General features: G+C 32.2%; 1 protein-coding gene across 2 annotated transcripts in view; it reads right to left on the reverse strand.

The window, feature by feature from the left end:
• Nucleotides 1-21,063, reverse strand: part of LOC145335524 (uncharacterized) — a 93,098-nt gene that overhangs the window by 38,234 nt on the left and 33,801 nt on the right. For both annotated transcript variants that reach the window (XM_080181310.1, XM_080181311.1), the window contains 3 exons: nt 12,788-12,832; nt 4,582-4,679; nt 780-836 (listed from right to left, as the gene is read on the reverse strand). In XM_080181310.1, coding sequence (XP_080037436.1) covers nt 780-836; nt 4,582-4,679; nt 12,788-12,832 — 200 coding nt within the window. The remainder of the gene's footprint in view (nt 1-779; nt 837-4,581; nt 4,680-12,787; nt 12,833-21,063) is intronic.

Here is a 21,063-nt window from a genome sequence, read left to right on the forward strand (position 1 = left end):
TAGAGAATTAGGTATTTAGAATTATAGATAGATAGAAAAAATGTAGAATTTGATAGACAGAAAAAATAGATAGAGTTCTAGCATAAATCGAAATTCTAGATAGAAAAGCTAGAAATCTAATATAAAATGTTGCTAGACAGTAATATCTATTATACAAATAGGAAGGGTGGACAGATGTATAAGATAGGTTTTCTTATGGTTGGCGAACATTATTTATGGCATCAAAATAATATTTGTGATAGTTTAGTGTTGTTATTTTGATAATATTTTAAGTCTAAAGACAAATAAAATATGTTTTTTTCTCGTATTCATTCGAATCCGGTGGAAAAGAACCGGTTCTCATCCATACGAAAAAAACTATGTATAGCATCGTATTACATCCAGCTTTATAAAAATGTACAATCATAAGATTAAAGCCAGTTTTTTTTCGGCACCTCGGTTCTAAAAAACTGGTTTTTATCTTATAATTGTACATTCCATATCCGCATATCCGCGGAAAGCTGTTTATAATACGATGCAAGAAATAACTATTCTATTTTTATGATGATATTTTATAAGCTAGTTAGAAAATATACCTTTTTGAAAATAGGTTAAAACTTAACCGACATTATTCCTAAAAGTACCTCGTTGACCATAGAACCCCCCTTAGAACTATGAAAAATTTTAATATGTAAACTGTCACCCTTCTACTTTTAAGTCGCTGAAACTAATAGGCGCCACTTTTAAGTATATTCTATTAATATAATCTTGTATAAAAAAAGAGGGGGGCGGGCATTGATTCCTCGGAGACCAATTGCCAGAGACACTCGGGTCAGCTTCTTGTCCTGCTTCTTAGCCTAGATATATAGAATATAGATAGATAGTTATTTAGATGGATAGATAGATAGTTGTATTAAAAGATAGATAGTTAGATAGATATAAAGTTTCATAGTTGGATAGATTAATTGCCAGAGACACTCGGTTTAGTTTTTTGTCCTGCTTCTTAGCCTAGATAAATAGATAGTTAGTTAGTTTGATAGATAGATAGATATTTGTATAGATTGATATATGAATAGACAGGGACACTCAGCTTCTTTTCCTGCTTCTTAACCTAGGATAGATAGATAGCTAGTTAGTTAGTTAGATAGATAAATAAATTGCCAGGGACACTCTGGTCAGCTTCTTGTCCTGCTTCTTAGCCTAGATAGATAGATAGTTATTTAGATAGATAGAGAGTTGAATAGATACATAGATAGATAGACCAAAAGATGGTTGGATAAATAGTTTGTGGCTGGATAGATAGATAGCCATAGGGACAGATATATAGAAAGACTTACTATTGAAATGATTTTCTCAACAGTGAAGTGACCCCCTCCCCATTACTGTTATGAACAGACAGACAGACCTACAAATAGACAGACAGATAGATAGACAAACATACAGATGGATAGATGGACAGCCAAACATACAGATAGATAGAAAGACTTACTATTGAAATGATTTTCTTAACAGTGAAGTGACCCCCTCCCCATTACTGTTATGAACAGACAGACAGACCTACAAATAGACAGACAGATAGATAGACAAACATACAGATGGATAGATGGACAGCCAAACATACAGATAGATAGAAAGACTTACTATTGAAATGATTTTCTTAACAGTGAAGTGACCCCCTCCCCATTACTGTTATGAACAGACAGACAGACCTACAAATAGACAGACAGATAGATAGACAAACATACAGATGGATAGATGGACAGCCAAACATACAGATAGATAGAAAGACTTACTATTGAAATGATTTTCTTAACAGTGAAGTGACCCCCTCCCCATTACTGTTATGAACAGACAGACAGACCTACAAATAGACAGACAGATAGATAGACAAACATACAGATGGATAGATGGACAGCCAAACATACAGATAGATAGAAAGACTTACTATTGAAATGATTTTCTCAACAGTGAAGTGACCCCCTCCCCATTACTGTTATGAACAGACAGACAGACCTACAAATAGACAGACAGATAGATAGACAAACATACAGATGGATAGATGGACAGCCAAACATACAGATAGATAGAAAGACTTACTATTGAAATGATTTTCTTAACAGTGAAGTGACCCCCTCCCCATTACTGTTATGAACAGACAGACAGACCTACAAATAGACAGACAGATAGATAGACAAACATACAGATGGATAGATGGACAGCCAAACATACAGATAGATAGAAAGACTTACTATTGAAATGATTTTCTTAACAGTGAAGTGACCCCCTCCCCATTACTGTTATGAACAGACAGACAGACCTACAAATAGACAGACAGATAGATAGACAAACATACAGATGGATAGATGGACAGCCAAACATACAGATAGATAGAAAGACTTACTATTGAAATGATTTTCTTAACAGTGAAGTGACCCCCTCCCCATTACTGTTATGAACAGACAGACAGACCTACAAATAGACAGACAGATAGATAGACAAACATACAGATGGATAGATGGACAGCCAAACATACAGATAGATAGAAAGACTTACTATTGAAATGATTTTCTTAACAGTGAAGTGACCCCCTCCCCATTACTGTTATGAACAGACAGACAGACCTACAAATAGACAGACAGATAGATAGACAAACATACAGATGGATAGATGGACAGCCAAACATACAGATAGATAGAAAGACTTACTATTGAAATGATTTTCTTAACAGTGAAGTGACCCCCTCCCCATTACTGTTATGAACAGACAGACAGACCTACAAATAGACAGACAGATAGATAGACAAACATACAGATGGATAGATGGACAGCCAAACATACAGATAGATAGAAAGACTTACTATTGAAATGATTTTCTTAAAAGTGAAGTGACCCCCTCCCCATTACTGTTATGAACAGACAGACAGACCTACAAATAGACAGACAGATAGATAGACAAACATACAGATGGATAGATGGACAGCCAAACATACAGATAGATAGAAAGACTTACTATTGAAATGATTTTCTTAAAAGTGAAGTGACCCCCTCCCCATTACTGTTATGAACAGACAGACATACCTACAAATAGACAGACAGATAGATAGACAAACATACAGATGGATAGATGGACAGCCAAACATACAGATAGATAGAAAGACTTACTATTGAAATGATTTTCTTAAAAGTGAAGTGACCCCCTCCCCATTACTGTTATGAACAGACAGACAGACCTACAAATAGACAGACAGATAGATAGACAAACATACAGATGGATAGATGGACAGCCAAACATACAGATAGATAGAAAGACTTACTATTGAAATGATTTTCTTAACAGTGAAGTGACCCCCTCCCCATTACTGTTATGAACAGACAGACATACCTACAAATAGACATCAGACAGAGGGACCTTCAAATAGACAGACAGACAGACCTACAACTAGACAGATAGATAGACATAGACTTACTATTGAAATGAATTTCTTAACAGTAAAGTTACCTCCTCCTGTTACGGACAAACAGAATAATAGACAGACAGATAGACAGATGGATAAACAGACAGATAGACGGATAAATAGACAGTTAAACAGATAGATAGACTTAATAGACCATTAAAATTATTTTCTTGACAGCATGTGACGTGACATCCTTCCTTTTATTGTTCTTATGGACAGAGAGAATAATAGACAGGCAGAAAGACTGATATATAGAAAGATAGATAGACAAAGAAACAGAAAGATAGACGGATAAATAGATAGACTTACCATTAAAATAATTTTCTTGACAGCATGTGACGTGACTTCCTCCCCACTACTATGATGGACAGATAGACAGATGAACGACAGATATACATACCAACAGATAGATATTTAGATAAACGGATAGACAGATAGATAGATAGACAGCTTACCATTGAAATGATTTTCTTGACAGCATGTGACGTAACTTCCTCCCCACTTTTTTTTTTGGACAGACAGAGTAATGAACGACAGATAGATAGATAGATAGACTTACCATTGAAATGATTTTCTTGACAGCATGTGAAGTGACCTCCTAATTAATACTATTACGGACAGATAGACAGATAGACAAATGGACAGATAGATAGATAGACTTACCATTGAAATGATTTTCTTGACAGCATGTGAAGTGACTTCCTCCCCACTACTAAGATGGATAGACAGAATAATAGACAGACAGATAGACAGGCAGATAAACAGACAGATAGACTTATAGACAGATAAATAGATAGATAGACAGCTTACCATTGAAATGATTTTCTTGACAGCATGTGACGTAACTTCCTCCCCACTTTTTTTTTGGACAGACAGAGTAATGAACGACAGATAGATAGATAGATAGACTTACCATTGAAATGATTTTCTTGACAGCATGTGAAGTGACCTCCTAATTAATACTATTACGGACAGATAGACAGATAGACAAATGGACAGATAGATAGATAGACTTACCATTGAAATAATTTTCTTGACATCATGTGACGTGACTTCCTCCCCACGTCTATGATGGATAGACACAATAATAGACCGACAGATAGACAGACAAATAGACAGAAAGACAGATATATAGATAGACAGCTTACCATTGAAATAATTTTCTTGACAGCATGTGAAGTGACCTCCTCCCCGCTACTATTATGAACTTCTGTACATCCCAGATATTTTATGTGGAAAGTAATACCTAAAAAAAAAAAAAAAAATTGTTACGTTCACCTTTGATTTCAAGGCATCTTCTAAAAAAACCTAATGGGAAGCATCCACTTATATCCCTTCGATTGCACGACCTCTGTTTCTAAGTCCTAACTGTGCATGGTAATAAGTTACGCCTGTTTACGGGCCAAGGTATTCCCACTACTCTGACTATTAGTGTCAAATATAGCAGTGTTAACATCTTTAACTTTTTTGTCAATGACAAAAATTACAACACCTCTTGGACAGTGAACAGGTACGCTATAATTTAATTTGCTATAATGAATATTGAATACACATTAATCTAAGAAACTTAAATTTCTATAACAGAGAAATGAATTATTTGGTAATTTGAGACACTTTGAATTTAACAAAGTATTTGATATTTTAAAATAAATTAGAGAAAGCGAAAATTATGGATGACATCATACATAAGTAGCGAAGCACAGTAAAAAGTTGGGGGACAAAATGTCTCAAAAATCAGCCATTTGACGTCATAAAAATGAGGGAGATGAGAGAAGTGGGAAATGACCGACAGACAGACAGACAAAACACTGTACAGACTTAATACGAATTTGTCATAGTAATCTTCACTGACTTACTGACGGACAGACAAAGTGAATTATAGAGTAGGAATGTAGAGTAAAATTAAATGCTTGAACGAACATTTCTATATAATTATTTATTGCAATTACCAACATTTAATAGTTCTCAATAGGCCAGGGAATAGATTAATAAAGTATATATTGTCAGAGATAGAGAGAGAGGGGACTATGGGCTGTTTATTACATTAGTCCCCAAAGTATTATAATAACGTTTTGTTATTCGTTAACTTAAGGACTTTGGGAACTTTAGTGAATTTTGATTGGTTGGTTTGTTAAGTTGAGTGTTCAAACGTTTCAACCACTACTTTTAGGCTTCTGAATGGACAATTTTGTCTTTCATCATTGTATTCATCTTAATGATAACTAAAAATAATAAGGGGAGGTGGTTTCGGGAATGTTTGTTTGTAAACAGTTTAGGTTTTTTTTGAATTCATTTAAAAAATAAAGGGTTGTGGTATCTGATTTAATATATATTTGTCAATGTTCGTGTTTTGTAAATTTTGTTGAGCTTCGCTTATAAGAATGTTGTCATCCTTGTTTCCAAATATTCTAAGTCGTCTCTAGTAGATCAAATATCTTATATATCTTTAATTTTCTGCAATATTGTTTGGTGTTGCTGCAAAAGACCTTTTTACAAAACACAAAGATTACAAAATTTGTAGAATAAGGCCGTTTGTAGGAGTAGCTCTTTTTATAGGAGTTGGTCTTTTTTAGGAATAGGTCTTTTGTAGGAGTAGGTCTTTTAGGAGTAGAACTTTTTAAGGAACAGGTCTTTTGTAATTTAGGTCTTTTGTAATTTAGGTCTTTTGCAGGAGTAAATCTTTTGCAGGAGTAGATCTTTTTAAGGAAGTTGGTCCTATTTATGAGTAGGTCTTTTGTAGGAGTAGGTCTTTTAGGAGTAGAACTTTTTAAGGAACTATTCTTTTCTAATTTAGGTCTTTTGTAAATCTTTTGTAGGAGTAGATCTTTTGCAGGAGTAGATCTTTTGTAGGAGTAGGTCTTTTTTAGGAGTAGGTCTTTTAGTAATAGAACTTTTTAAGGAACAGGTATTTTGTAATTTAGGTCTTTTGCAGGAGTAAATCTTTTGTAAGAGTAGGTCTTTTTAAAGGAGTTGGTCTTATTTAGGAATAGGTATTTTGTAGGAGTAGGTGTTTTAGGAGTAGAATTTTTTAAGGAACATGTATTTTGTAATTTAGGTCTTTTGCAGGAGTAGATCTTTTGTAGGAGTAGGTCTTTTGTAGAAGTAGGTCTTTTAGGAATAGAACTTTTTAAGGAACATGTATTTTGTAATTTAGGTCTTTTGTAGCAACACCATATTGTTTGAAATTATTTTAAGGGATTTAAAAGATTATTTCATAATGGGATTTAAGATATTTTAATCTTAAACATAAAATGCATTTTTATACAATATTGTGTTAATATATTTTGGTGATTTTTAATTCTATTATATAAGTTAGTAAGGTATTTTGACTGTAGCTTAAGATTTCAATAACTACTAAACTGATTGAGTTCTCCTTTTTAGGGAAGCTTCACATAGGTCTCAGGATGGTTTTAGGTTATTTCATTTTATATATATATTAGCCTTGGGATAGTTTTTTTAGGCTTTCCCTTTGTATAGTACACCCATACATATGCTAGGAGCGCAGCCGCTTTTATTAAAAAAAGATTTCAAAAAAAACATTAAAAATGATTATTTTAATGAATTACATTTTACTACTATTTACAATTATACAATTATGCTGAGGTGAATTCTTAAAAAACTTTCGCCCCACTAAAATCAGTTTGCCCCACTAAAATCAGTGAGGCAAACTAAAAATTTAGAGGGGATAATTTTGCCCCACTAAAATTTTAGTGGGGCAAAAGTTTTTTTTAAAGAATTCACCTCTGCACTGCCAAGGAAATAGACATCCTTGTTTTACTTTTTACTTTTAAGATTACTTTTGTTTGTTAGAATGGTGACATAAGGTTTAAATAGGATTGCTTTTATAGAACAATATTTTCTATTTTATTGGAAATAAAGCTTTGCTTTTAGTTAGGAAAAGTAATAAAAAAACAGTAACTGATTGGTTTATAAAAGTTTAACTTAACTTTTTTTAACTCTTATACTTTTCTTTTAAGGAGAGATTGGTTTAGATTGATAATTTAGAAAAAATAGCAATTTTTAAAAAGACACTTTTGTCTTAATTTGTTACAAAATTTGCACTTTCGGCGTAAGGCAAATTTCTCTGCAAGTGCTAGGTCTTAAGCTCTAGTGCTCTGGAAGGGTGAGTACATTTAAAATTCAATATTGTTTTCTCATTGTCATTGCTTGGGCATGAATTGTATTATTTTTTATTAGTTTTGGACCAAAACTGAAAGGTTTATATTGAAAAAAGTGAAGTGATTGGTTTTTTAACACCCTTTATTAAGATTTCTAAATTTAAGATTTTTTATTTTCTTGATTAACGATCCTTCCTTATTACATCACAAAACTTGTTTGATATTTGATAAAATAAATCACAAAAAAATAGTTCTAAAGCCATAAACGAAAAAGATAAGAAAAGCTGAAATGGCGAAAAATATATCTTTATCTAATAAGCCCTAGGCTAGAAGGCAAATCCAAGAAGGAAAATATATTCCAGAAAAAAAATATATTTAAGCAGGAAAGATAAAGGACTCATGATTAAATCTATTTTATTAATTGATTATTAATGTAAAAGTTTAGACACTACTAGTATGTAGAAACAATTAAGATTTTAAGCTAGCGAATAACAGTACGTTAATTAATCCAAGAGTTTTATTTGGAGGTGAAGGTAGCTGTGTTTAGTGCCCTAGGAAAATGGGGATAGATGTCACCGCTTTTGGTCTACCTATTCCCTAGAATGCGTAGGCCAAAAGCAGTAATATCTATCCCCATTTTGCTAGGGCACTATAGACAGCTACGAGGTGTTTCAATGGGGACGGGTGGGGTAAAGTTTTGATCAACCTCTCCCCCCCCCAAAAAAAAAAAAAAATATTTACAGAGAAAGAGAGAGGAGACAATGGACTGTTTTACACTAGCCCCCAAAGATTTATAACAACGTTTTCTTATTCGTTGGCTTAACAACTTTGGGGAATTTAGTAAATTTTGATTAAGTTAAGTGTTCAAACTTTTCAACCACCAATTTTAATCTATAGAAGTGGTAACTTTGCATATGATCATTGAGGATTTTATTTATTTTTAAGAATTTCAGTCTGTATTTGTTACAAAATCCAACAATTCTTTGTTAATGTTCTGCTATGGATAATATTAGGTTCTATAATCAAATATAAACAGTAGAGTTACACCAATATTATGAAATATTCTATTGTGATTACTAAAGTATCAAAAGTCTAAGAAACAGCACATAGACATAAAATTTTATGTGTCATAAATTCCGCATGAAAAACTAGTTTCATTAATCAGAATGTGTCACAGATTATCCCAAATTATTGGTTAAGATGTTTGGACATTTCTAGTCGGAGCTAACATATCAAAATACAATAAAATTACTCACCAGCTTAAGCCAATGAATAAAATAACGTGGTTAATATCAATGCATATAACTTTAATTGATATAATTACTTTTCCTAGAAGTCACATTTCATATAAGTTATATATTATATAATTACTTTTCCTATAATGTTTTTTTTATGTTTTTTCCTAAGGGGCTACCCATAACCTAATATAACCTAACCTAACCCTTTGCAGTAATATAATGTAGTTTGTATTCATGTAGCAACGATGGTACACTCAAAATTCTTGTCTACATACTTTGTGAAACATTAAATTTCATAGGTAGAAAATAATGAAATGGTTGCCTTAAAAAAAATTCATTAAATATTGCAAGTAGATATACTTATTTCATAACAGAAAGTTATGTTGATATCATAGGAAACATATACAAAGTAACTATGTAATGTTTTGCAGTAAGCTAAAGGGATAAGACAATGGCCGATAAAAGGATGTACATACATCCCCAATGATGATACACAAAATTACCCTTTCTGTACATTAAGATTAGTGTCTGAAGCGTTTGAACTCTCAACTTAATGTATCAACCAATCAAAATTTAATTCAGAATCAAGTCCCCAAAGGTGTTAAGTAAACAAATAAGAGAACGTTATTATAAAACTTTGGTGACTGGTGTGATGATCAGCCCTGGTTAGCAGCACAGTCTTCGTGCAATAAAAATTGAAAAAACGCTGTATATGTAAAAAGCAAGCCAGTAAACACATCTTTGTTATTGGATGGGGGAATCTAAATTATCTTCTAGTGTATTCTAAAATCAAATCAAGAATGACAACAACTGAAAATCCGAAGCAAAAAATTATGTATAACCGAATAGCTATAGATTTGAAAATGTAGATGACACATTTCAGTCTTGGAACATAAAAACCAGGAAAAAGGCACTAAATATTTTTTTCTAATTGAACACTTGAATTGTATTACAAACATTGCTTATAGAGAAGTGACTAAAAATCTTTTAAAAGTTGGTATTTTTGTTATTTCTTAAGAGCGGCTGTATGGAGGGCAATCAAAAAGCCTAAAACCATACCAATACTTTAATTTTCGATAAAATAGCTTTAAAGTAAAACCGTCCAGGGACATATGCAAAGATTTCCAATTGGTTTAGTGATTAGAAGACAAACAAAGCGCTTATAAAACTAAATTTAAATGAGAAGGGAGGAGGTTGCAGTTTTATTTACTATGCACTATCCTAACTAGAATAAAAATAATATATAAAAACGAAATAAGACTCATCACCTTAACTAATGGAGGGGAGGGGGTTATTGTTCGACAATGCACTTTGAGGGAAAGTACCGTTTGTTCTTGCCTTAATTGATATAAATGTTCTTACTTTGAGTAGTTTTATGTTCTTAACATCCATTTTTAATAGCGAAGCTACTCCATACCCACATACGTTCGTCTGTAATGAATGGTATTGGAGAAACGTAATATTCTCGACCATTAGAAGGCTTAATTTTTTGCCCGGGCCATTGGCCTCTAGGGGTTAACAAAACTGGCATTAATTAAAACATCCTATACAATAAAGAAGTAAGGTCTTTTGTCTAAAACTAAATTGCTGGTCCGACGGGGTTTTAAATGTCGTGGAGGGATTTCAGTTATTATTTCTGACATGACCTCCCCCCCCCCTCTATAGTATATGGGCGAAGCAACAAGTAAAATGCCAACATCATAGTTCAGCTTTGAAGATTCTGCGAGGCTAGATTTTATGGCCATTACTTGCATTGAAATAGGATATCATCTTTTTGGGTGTTCCAACAAGCTTACTGAAAAACTTTTTTTTGCCAAAATAACAAAATATTAATTTTCAAATCGCAATTGAAAAAAATGAAACCTTTTGCAGATATGTCAGGCGTGTTACACCAAAAGAAGGAGTAGGGAGAATGCCTTTGCCCATAATACGAATAAATTGCCACGAACAGTTTGTACAAACTTACTTGAAACTTTTTGGCCAAAGAAACAGAGGTTGGTTGAAAGTCATTTTCAATTTTCAAAAAAAAGTGTCGGGTTCGAGTTTGTACTTCACTGCACCAGCTGATAGGGATTATGCCTTGGCTATCAAAAAGGTGGAACTAAAAGATAAAAGTCCTGTAATCAAAGGGTTGGTTACGTATTGGGTAACCTATTATTCATCAGGAGCATGAACGCTTTTTGTTGGTTTGTATGGAAAGCTTAAGTCTTGTGAAAATATTTTATATAAATATACACTTTCTAGCAGTTATGGGGTGAAATAGTTACCTTCGGGGGAAAAGAAACAGAGATAAAAAATACCATCGTAAATTTTGAAAATCAAATCCTTTAACAAAAGTAACATGATGTCTATCTGTTTTTATTTTATTTTATATTTGATTATGGTATAGATGAAACAATGAAACATTGTTTTGTTTTCTAGAATATTTATCTATCTCTATTCATAAAGAGACAATTTTTGGAATAGTAAAGCAAATGTTCTGTTAAATAGAATTTATACTGAAATACTCTTATTTATTTTGTGGTAACTTATAATATGACCATATCAATGATAACTTCGTATGATTGTTTTTTAGTATCAAATCAATATAAAAAAAATATGTTTGTAAAGCCTAACATATGCAATGATTCATATCTATGTAAGGCTTATAAAAACATTAGTTTAGCCCATGAAATTTTATATGATTTGGCTTGATGTTAATAATACAGGCTCAAAATTAAATTTTTATCAACTTTGAAAAAAAAAATCTTTAAAAATTAAGTGATGGACATTACAAGATAACTTATAAGCATGCCAGGACGTAAAGATGTAACAAACATGCGAAAATGTCCAAGTTATAGAGTAGCAGTGAAATAAAAAGATTGAAACATCAAATATACTGGATAACTCAGAAGTTTTTTTGAAATAGTTTCATTTAGAATAATGATTGCCATACTCAGATATGCTTCAGAGAGAGAGAGAGAGAGTGGACAATGGGCTGTTTATCACACAGGTCCCCAAAGTTTTATAATAACGTTTTCGTATTCGCTGGCTTAACAACTTTAGGGACTTTTAATGTATTTTGATAAGGTTGGTTTATTAAATCGAATGTCCATACGTTTCAACCACTAATTGCAATCTACAGAAAGGTAATTTTGTGTATTAACATACAATTAGTCAGCCATTGCCTTATCCCTATAGATTTCTGGATATGTTTACATTTTTCAGCCTGAGTTGTGCTTGGAGTAGTCTTTTGAATTATTATGACATTTCGAATGGGGTAGTTTATTATAATGTTGCTCAGTTTACATTCATGTTTTTCTTGTACTCAGGGAGGGAGGGGACATTGGACTGTAAATTACACTGGTACCCAAAGTGTTATAATTGTTTGTTTAATAAAAACTTTGGGTATTTTTACTAAATTTTGATTGAGTTATTTTAATTTTGTAGTGTCTAAACATTTCAACGGGTGATTTAAATCTGCTAAAGGGTTAATTCTTTCTGATCCCATAAAATTTCTGACTTGCACTGTATATTTTGGTATATAACAAGGATAATAAAATTTGTAAGCAGCAAAGCTCAGGAAAAAAATATACTAAAAAACAGAAGGCCAGACAAAAGATTTATAAATTTCATTGGTCAGGGGAATCTTTGTAAATAATAGCCTTTTTATAATTTACATCTATCATTAATGATGTCTTAGAAAATTAACTTTTGGGGATTTGAATCTTTAACCAACTTAATTTTTCAGATCTTGTTAATTTTATATTCCAAAAATAATCATTAAAAAAACAAATATGTTATCCATGGAGGGGGTTCATACAGACACCCCCTCCCTCCCTAACTATAAAGTATTTGCATAGCACTTTAGCTGTGTGAAAAGAGAAGAGAATTTTTCAATTTTCGAATTGCATAATATATAACTTTTATTAAAAGTTAGACCTCCCATACCCCTCTCCCTCAAAAAAAAAAAATAAATAATTGGAAGCGAAGCTACTAAATATGAAACTAAATCCTACCGTCTGCTGTTGTATCTTGGCTTAAGTTCCAATCCTCACACAATTCTAAAATAAAAATTACTGTCAAATTTATGGATTTTTAGAAAAAAACCTTTAATAAAAATAAATCATATGATTTTACAAATTATATAAAATAGAAAGGTTTTCTGTTCATCAACTTAAACAATGTAGGTATCCATGTACTATAGGGTTTCAGGACTTTATATTTCTACATTAAAGACTTGAAATGGTTTTAAGCTATTTTTCAACCCCATTCAATACCTTTGAATAAGATGTCCCTAGATGCTTGGGACGAAGCCGCTAGTAATTGCTTAAGACAGCAGTGATAACCAGGAATCTAAAGGAATAAGACTATGACCAATAAATTGATGTACATCTCCAATGTTAATACACAATATACACCTTCTGTAGATTACAATAAGTGGTTGAAACGTTGGACACTCAACTTAATTAACCAACCAATCAAAATTCATTAAAAGTCCCGAAATATGTTAAGCCAACGAATAAGAAAACGTTATTACATTACTTTAGGGACCAGTGTAATAAACATCCCATTGTCCCCTCTCTCTGATTGATAAAGTCAGTTTTATTGTTTAGATTCGTTATTTCTCAAAATAATTATTTTTAAGGGTAGAAAATATATTGTAACATTAACATCAAATTAGGACATTAATGATCTCATAAAATTTGTTCATGCTAGGTACAGACAGTGGTTCTTTCAATTATGTAAAAAAAAGTAAGTAGTGCAGCAATAAAAAGCTAACATAATCATTTGTGTTTATTGTAAACAAGAAAAACTCTTTCAAAGACAAAGTAATTTTTTCCCATATAGAAAGAGAGGGGACAATGGCTGTTCATTACACTTGTCCCAAAAGTTTTAAGATTACGCTTTCTTATTCGTTGGCTAAACAACCTTGGGGACTTTAGTGAACTTGGATTGGTTGATTCATTAAGTTTAGTGTTAAAATACGTTAACCACTAAATTTAATCTACAGAAGGGGTAATTTGGTGTATCTTCATTGGGGATGTACATCAATTTTTCGGCCATTGTCTTATCCCTATAGATCCCTTATTTTTCCTCTCTTTGAAAACAGGGATCTTAGTGAATTAATTCATTGGTTGAAAAGTTTGGAGCAAGAGTATGAAAATCAGCGGATTCCACATGGATAGAAAATGGCAAAAGATAAAAGGAAGGGAGTTTGGGTATAGTCCCTTTCGTAACATCGCACCTTATGTGGCGATTCTTCATATTTTTTACAGTAGCTTTTCTCCTATTTCTAGCCCCTGCGGGGGGCTCTAACCCTGCGGGGCCAATTACATAACCATGTGGGGCAATCACCTAACCCAATATAACCTAACCTAACCTAAAATAACCTATAAAAAGCCATTTTACAAATACGACAAATCGCCCCATATGGGGCGATGTTACGAAAGGGACTATTACCGGAAGTTTCAGTCCGGCTAGCTTTCTCTGTCTGTATGTCACACAAATAGTACTTTTTTTGAGTCAAGTGCACTTCAAGGCCAAATTAATATTATGATCGCACAGAAGTTTAACCGACAAAAGAAGGCCTACAAATAATCTGGAATATTCAATAATAAAAATGCATGTACCTCGCAGTGCACAAAAATGCGCGAATAAGACATATTTTACGCGGTTTTTTTCCAATGCATCTTTCCCTGTGCATCATTGGATCCTGGCTATTCTAGATTATTTGTAGGCCTTGTTATGCCACTTAACATGGTGTGCTGGCATGACATATACGTTCAGCCGTTTGGCAGCTAGCAGCCCCTAAAATTAGTAGATTTTTGGAGATAATTGTTACCGTGAACTGCAGTAGATCCCCCTTTTTTTGTTATATCAAGTTTATCCAAGTAAATAATGGAAGCAATTACATAGATATTGCAATTAACATGGTTGTTATGCATTTCAGTAAATATTGTGTATTAGCAAATAATAGTTATTTATCACATCGTATTATAAAAAGCTTTCCGTGGTCTTAAAGATGTACAATTATAAGATTAAAACCAGTTTTTTTAGCCCAGAGATGCCGAAGGTACGGGCTAATAATATCAATATTATTATTGTACATTTATATATTCGGATATAAAACTGGATATAATAGGATACGATACATTATTTTGTAGTATGACTTAGAACCGGTTCTAATCCAGTGGATATTAATCGGTTTCGAAGCCATACTGGAAAGATAATTTATGTTATGTTTTTTGAGTAACGAAGCTAATAAATATTTCATTTTTTGCTTTGCTACTTATGTAGACATTTTTGTTAAGTACCGTAGTTTGAAGTTAAAAACTTTTTTTATAATGTTTAATTAGGATGCTGTGAGTATTGGTGCAAAAATATGACGTAACAAAAAATTAGCCAATGAGAGGCCACTATAAATTTTACCATTGGTTAATAACGGCCTCTCATTGGCTATTTTTTTTGTTACGTCATATTTTTTGCACCAATACTCACAGCATCTTTAATTAGAATCTTGCTTTTAACCTGATGCTATTTGTCGGATTTGCAGAAAGTGTTATGTGTGACGTCATAAAGATACGTATATTACCCATCTCTTCTTTAGGGGTTTCCTTTTCCACTTCTACTCTCATCCTTCCTCTTTAGACGATTTTTTTTCATGACGTCATACATGTCGCTTTCCGCATATCTCTATTTGTCTCCCTCAAAGTAGCTATAAACCTTCCCTGGTCCTATGAGAAGCTTCACTGTAAAGGAGAACCATATAGGTTCAGCGGTTGGTGATATTTTCTATTTTTGGTTGTTTTACATGGCTGTCTAATTATACACAATGTCTGTCTCCAAATATCTAAATTGATTGTCGCAAAGACAATCCTATTTACTAAAATTAGATCTTTCTATTTATCTATCTACTAACGGCTACGCCTCTAGGGGCACTTGAGGGGGATACATCCCTTACAGTTTTAATTTTAGTTTTAAAAAGAAAATTTTAAAACAAATTTTTTTGGAGGGAGGTAATTTTTTTCTAGGGAAAATTTCTCCTGGGAGGGTGGAGGTACCGTTCCCTCTCCTAAAATAGCTCTGGATTTTCCCTGGACCTATAAGAAGCTTCACTGTTAATAAGAACAATATCAGTGCAGCTGTTAGCGAGATCTTAGGCTACACACAGAAAGGCTGACAGATATACATCATATTATTTTTATATTTTTGCTCTGAGAGAGAGGGGACAATGGTCTGATTATTACACCAGTCCCCATAGTTTTACAATAACGTTTTCTTATTTGTTGGCTTAACAACTTTAAGGACTTTTGCTGAATTTTGATTGGTTGGTTTATTAAGTTGAGTGTTAAAACATTTCAACCACTAATTTTAATATGAAGTAGAGTTAATTTTGTGTGTTATCATTGGGGATGTACATTAATTTTTCTTTCATTGTCTTATCCCTTTAAATCCCTGCATTTGCTACTTACATTTTTACTGTTTTATTTATCTAAGATAATCTACTCTGAATAATAGTTTCGTGAGTATAACGATTTAAGACATAATCTCAATTGGGAGGTTTTTTATTTCATGTAATTTGTCCTAATTTTATTTCAATTAACTATTTTGCCAACTATAGTATTGTTTTCTTTTGCTTTACCTTAAAGTTAAAAAAGTGCAATAACCCGCCCCCCCCCCCCTGCAAGGATACCCTGTACCAAATATAACCTAACATAACCTGACCTAAAGCAATACACAAAATAACTATTGGTGTTTTTATGTCCGACTAGGCACTTTAAGGGAAAACGCCAAGTTTTCAGTTGATTTAAATTAGTATAAATATATTTTACACTGTACTTTATAGGAGGAGGGGGGTTTTGAGTTGAATCCATTACATTACAATTTTGTTTTAAAAAGAACAGCAAAATACTGTCTATTTTTTTTTTTTCCAGGGGAATGATGGTTTCTTTCTATGGGTGATATATTTTGTTGCTCAAACAGAATTAAATTTGGTACTTCACTGTGAAAGAGATCCATGAGATCTTTTGTTACAAACCCACAGACAGACATATAGATATTCTTCCTTTTTGAATATGGAAATACATTTTGTTTCACTAATGATTATTTTTTATGTGATGAATATTTTTTCTTGTGATAGTGTATGCCTGGTCCCCCGTACCCCGCTGTGACTGTAAATGAAATTATCTAAATTCATACCTATGCTGCAAATTTCTGGAAGGTGTTCCATAACTTTCCCATGAATATGAAAATTCTTCATAATGTATTGTATTATTATAAGAATTTTATCTAAGCTTGAACGAGTTTTTTTATGATTTAGGTCTTTAACTCCGTCCGTATAACCGTCTGTTCATAACGTTTAGCTATTTTCTCTAATTTAGGCATGTTAAAATTGTCCTATCAATTTCAAACTTGGTATCATGATTACTGGAACAGTTAGGTACGATTTAGAAAGCAAAGCAACTTTACCAGAAAGTCCGTACGTATGCTTTTTATAATCCTATTCATCTGATTTTTTGGGAACACTGATTCCTGGGACAACAAGCTACAATATTCTATGCGAAGCATATCCACAATCAAGTCCAAAGTTTATAAACATGGATGTTGTCATCCTTGTTGTAGTGTAGACAATCTAGCAAAAATTTATATACATCCCCTTTGAGGATAAACAAAATAACACAATATACAGGTTATAATTTTGGTTGAAAGTTTGGACACACCAATAAAAAAGTACCCAAAGTTTTTGACAATTCAATTCAACAAGTTTTGTACAGAAGTGATAGTTCACCATTTCTTTCATGTTTTAAATCAAATTCTAAATTTTCAAAAATAAACAAATTTAATTCAAATAGGAAGAATTTTTCAAATTCAGAATAAAAATTAATTAGAGAAAGAATTAATTTTCAATTTTAGAGGAAACTATTTTCTGTTTCAAAGAAATAAAAAGATAAATTTTGTAATAATTCATTTTATTTTAGATGTCATGTGTGTCTGTTTGTGGCGAACATCTCGCTAACCGCTGGACCGACATGGTTCTCAATTACAAAGAATCTTCCTATAGGTCCAGGGAAGGTTTATGACTATTTTAAGGGAGGGTGCAGATTTAAAGTAATGCTGTACTTTTGACTATAGCAAATCTTTTGAAAGAATAAAAATACAAAGTTATATTTTCTCTCAAAATTTCTGTTGATGAACTCCCCCCCCCCCCTTCTCTCTATATGTTTGTAATATAAATTGAAAATAACAGGTTTTTCCTCATTCCTAATCCCTACAGGGCTAGTACCAATTATAACCTGATCTTTAGTAATAAACAAAAAAACGAAAAACTACCCCATCACTCTAATTTTGTTTCAAAATAAGAAGGGGAAGGTGGGTTTCTTTGATCAAGAAGGCACTTTGAGAGAAAAGAAATTTGCAGAAATTCCTAGTATTGATTATAAAAGTTAAATAATGAGAAAAAAGAAATGAAAGTTTGGTGGTTTCCATTAAAGTGCCGACTTAAGCACATTAACCTCACAATTGTAAATAAATTTAATGTAAGGGTTGGGGGAGGGGGGGTGGAGTTTATAATTGGTTGCTTTTTTTTACTTTACGGGCAGGGGTAGGTCTCCATGCAGGTGTTAGGTATTAAGAAAAAAAAACTTGCTTTCCCTCTCTTTTATTTTCAAAATAACTAAAATTGGGAGGGGGATATCTTTGCTCGCGAGGAACTTTGAGGAAAAGCACTCAAATCTATGTTCTATATTTGTTGATTCCAAAGAATTCCCCTGAACAGTACGTCACAATTTTGAAATATACTCATGTAAACAATTTATAAAGTTTTATTATTAACTCAAGGATAAGAAAGTGTTTTCAAGTAATTAAGTTAGAGAAATCTTTTCTTAAAGTAATCCTTACAAAATAAAATGAATGTACAATATATCGCAACTAATGGACCGGATGGATTGTTATTTGTATCGTAAACTCCTAAAGATCCCCGGTTTGGGGGGGGGGAGGGAGTGCAATATATTTTTGAGAAGTTAGGTCAATCTCGCGAACAAAAATTGCTTTTTTTAAAAAACACTACTACTCCTTAAGATTAATTTGTGTTTTTTTTTCATGTGGAAGTTATTTATGAGATAATTGACTTATTTGTATGACGTCAAATATGTTACTTTCCAGCACTTCTTTGCTTTCTTTAAATCATATATCTTTTTCTGGATGTAGATACAATGTACAATGTACATGCCTCTTGGGAAAGGTCCTGTATAAAAGTAAATTGTAATGTTCTGTCTACTGGGAATCATACACAATTCTAATGGATATAGTATAAGTGGATATATTGACAAAGGGAAATTTGTCGTCAAGTTAGGTTGCTACATTGATCCTAAATTGTTGGTCAGTTCATTTATCCAGTATGATGGGAGGAAATGGAGTAAAATGGGTGGATGGAGGTTATACAGCTGCGAGCATAAATAATATAAAAATCTGGTGTAAGATCCAAGTAATAAAACATCCATTACCACAATGGATGTAGAATATACGTGAATGATGTAACAGGAAAAATTGTCGTACATTTAGGTTGAAATTTTCCCCCGCATTTTTTGATAGGGCCGTTTATTCAGTAGGAGGAAAGAGGATGGGGTAAAGGAGGGGGATGGGGGAGATCGTTATTTTAGCCCGCTACAGAGTTCACTTTATTACGGAGAACATGAAAATCTGATGTAATATCCAAGTAATTATATATCCATTACAATTCTAAACTTATCTCATAAAGTCATCCAATACAATCTCATGTACAAGTGTATCTGCAATTATGACAAAATAAATTCCGGTATGGCTTCAAAACCGATTAATATCCACTGGATTAGAACCGGCTACAAGCCATACTAAAAAATAATAATGTGTTGTATCGTATTTTAGCCAGCTTTCCGCAGATATTTAAAGAAAAATTATAATTTTAAAGCCGGTTTTGTTTACTTTTCGAACACATTTTGAAGCTTTTTAAAGGAGAAGTTAATCAGTTAAGTAGCTATTGAATTATTAAGGGAATGGAAAGCAGTAAAATAGCCTAAAACCAGTATAAGACTTAAATTTTAAAAAAAAATATGCTAATAGACAATAGACAAACATCAGCCTTTTTATTTCTACAAGATTAAATTATGGTTGATATAAATGGCTTGTTATTTTGTAAAAATTCCAGGATTTGTTTGAAATATCAAAATACAAAGTTATTTATGGTACAACTTATGCCAAAAACTTTTTTCTTGGTACTTATTCAATAAATATAATTTTTATATGTTTTAGTGTTTCCTTTTACAAATGTTAAAGGGACTGTGAACGTAAATTTTTCTCATCTTAATATCAAATCTTAACATTATCTCATTCATAATATCTCACAGATAGAGCAAAACGCGCTTTTGTTTGCTTAAAAAACGGCTTTTTCCGACGATTTTTATAAGGTACGGGGAAAGGAAGAAATTTTCCGTATTATATAAAATGTGCATTAAATTGATTTTTTCTCCCATTATAGCTAAAATTAAACTTTTTCACATAGTTCTAGATTTTTCCTAACAGTTAAGCTGACTTTTAACATAATCCTTGCTTTAATCCAATGTATAGTTACTTAGAAATTGATAAAATAAGCAATATTTTTTTATTGAAAACCAAATACAATAACAAAGCCAGAAACAGGTTTTTTATTAGTATCCAATTAACTTTAAATGGCCCATCTCTCGCCCACCTTTAATTACAAATTTGTAAATAATAAAGACGCAATATTTCTTTATAAACAGTCTGATAAAAGTGTAAACTAATTCTCCAAAGTGGGTTATTTATTGTTCAACACAATAAAAAAGGATATTATTATTTTATATAACCTATGAGATCCAACCCTTTGTAGACAGTGAGGTATTTTTTTTGTCAATAATACGAATTTAAAATATGTCTTTATTACCTAATTACTACGTTATAAAAAAACGAATTGGCAATTTTATAGCATAAAATAAATCCTTAACAGTAAGTAAATTGTTTCAACTATATATGACAAGTTAAATATCCCTACAAACATTATAAGAAACAAAAACGTTCAGATTTTCCCTGTTTTTTCCATTTTCCCTCTCAAAATACCATAAAATCAAGGCATTATTTCTGGATATTTTTGTGAATAGGACATTTTTGGTTGATCAGTGTAGTGAAATGTGCTTAGTAATTGTTAAGATTTGATAATAAGATGAGAAATTTTTACGTTCACACTCCCTTTAACATAACAAGGATGACAACATGCAGAATAGCTCACAAAAAATATGTATGG

This window comes from Acartia tonsa, chromosome 13 (genome assembly GCF_053477335.1).
Source record: "Acartia tonsa isolate MP-2025a chromosome 13, ASM5347733v1, whole genome shotgun sequence".
Classification (NCBI taxonomy): domain Eukaryota; kingdom Metazoa; phylum Arthropoda; class Copepoda; order Calanoida; family Acartiidae; genus Acartia; species Acartia tonsa.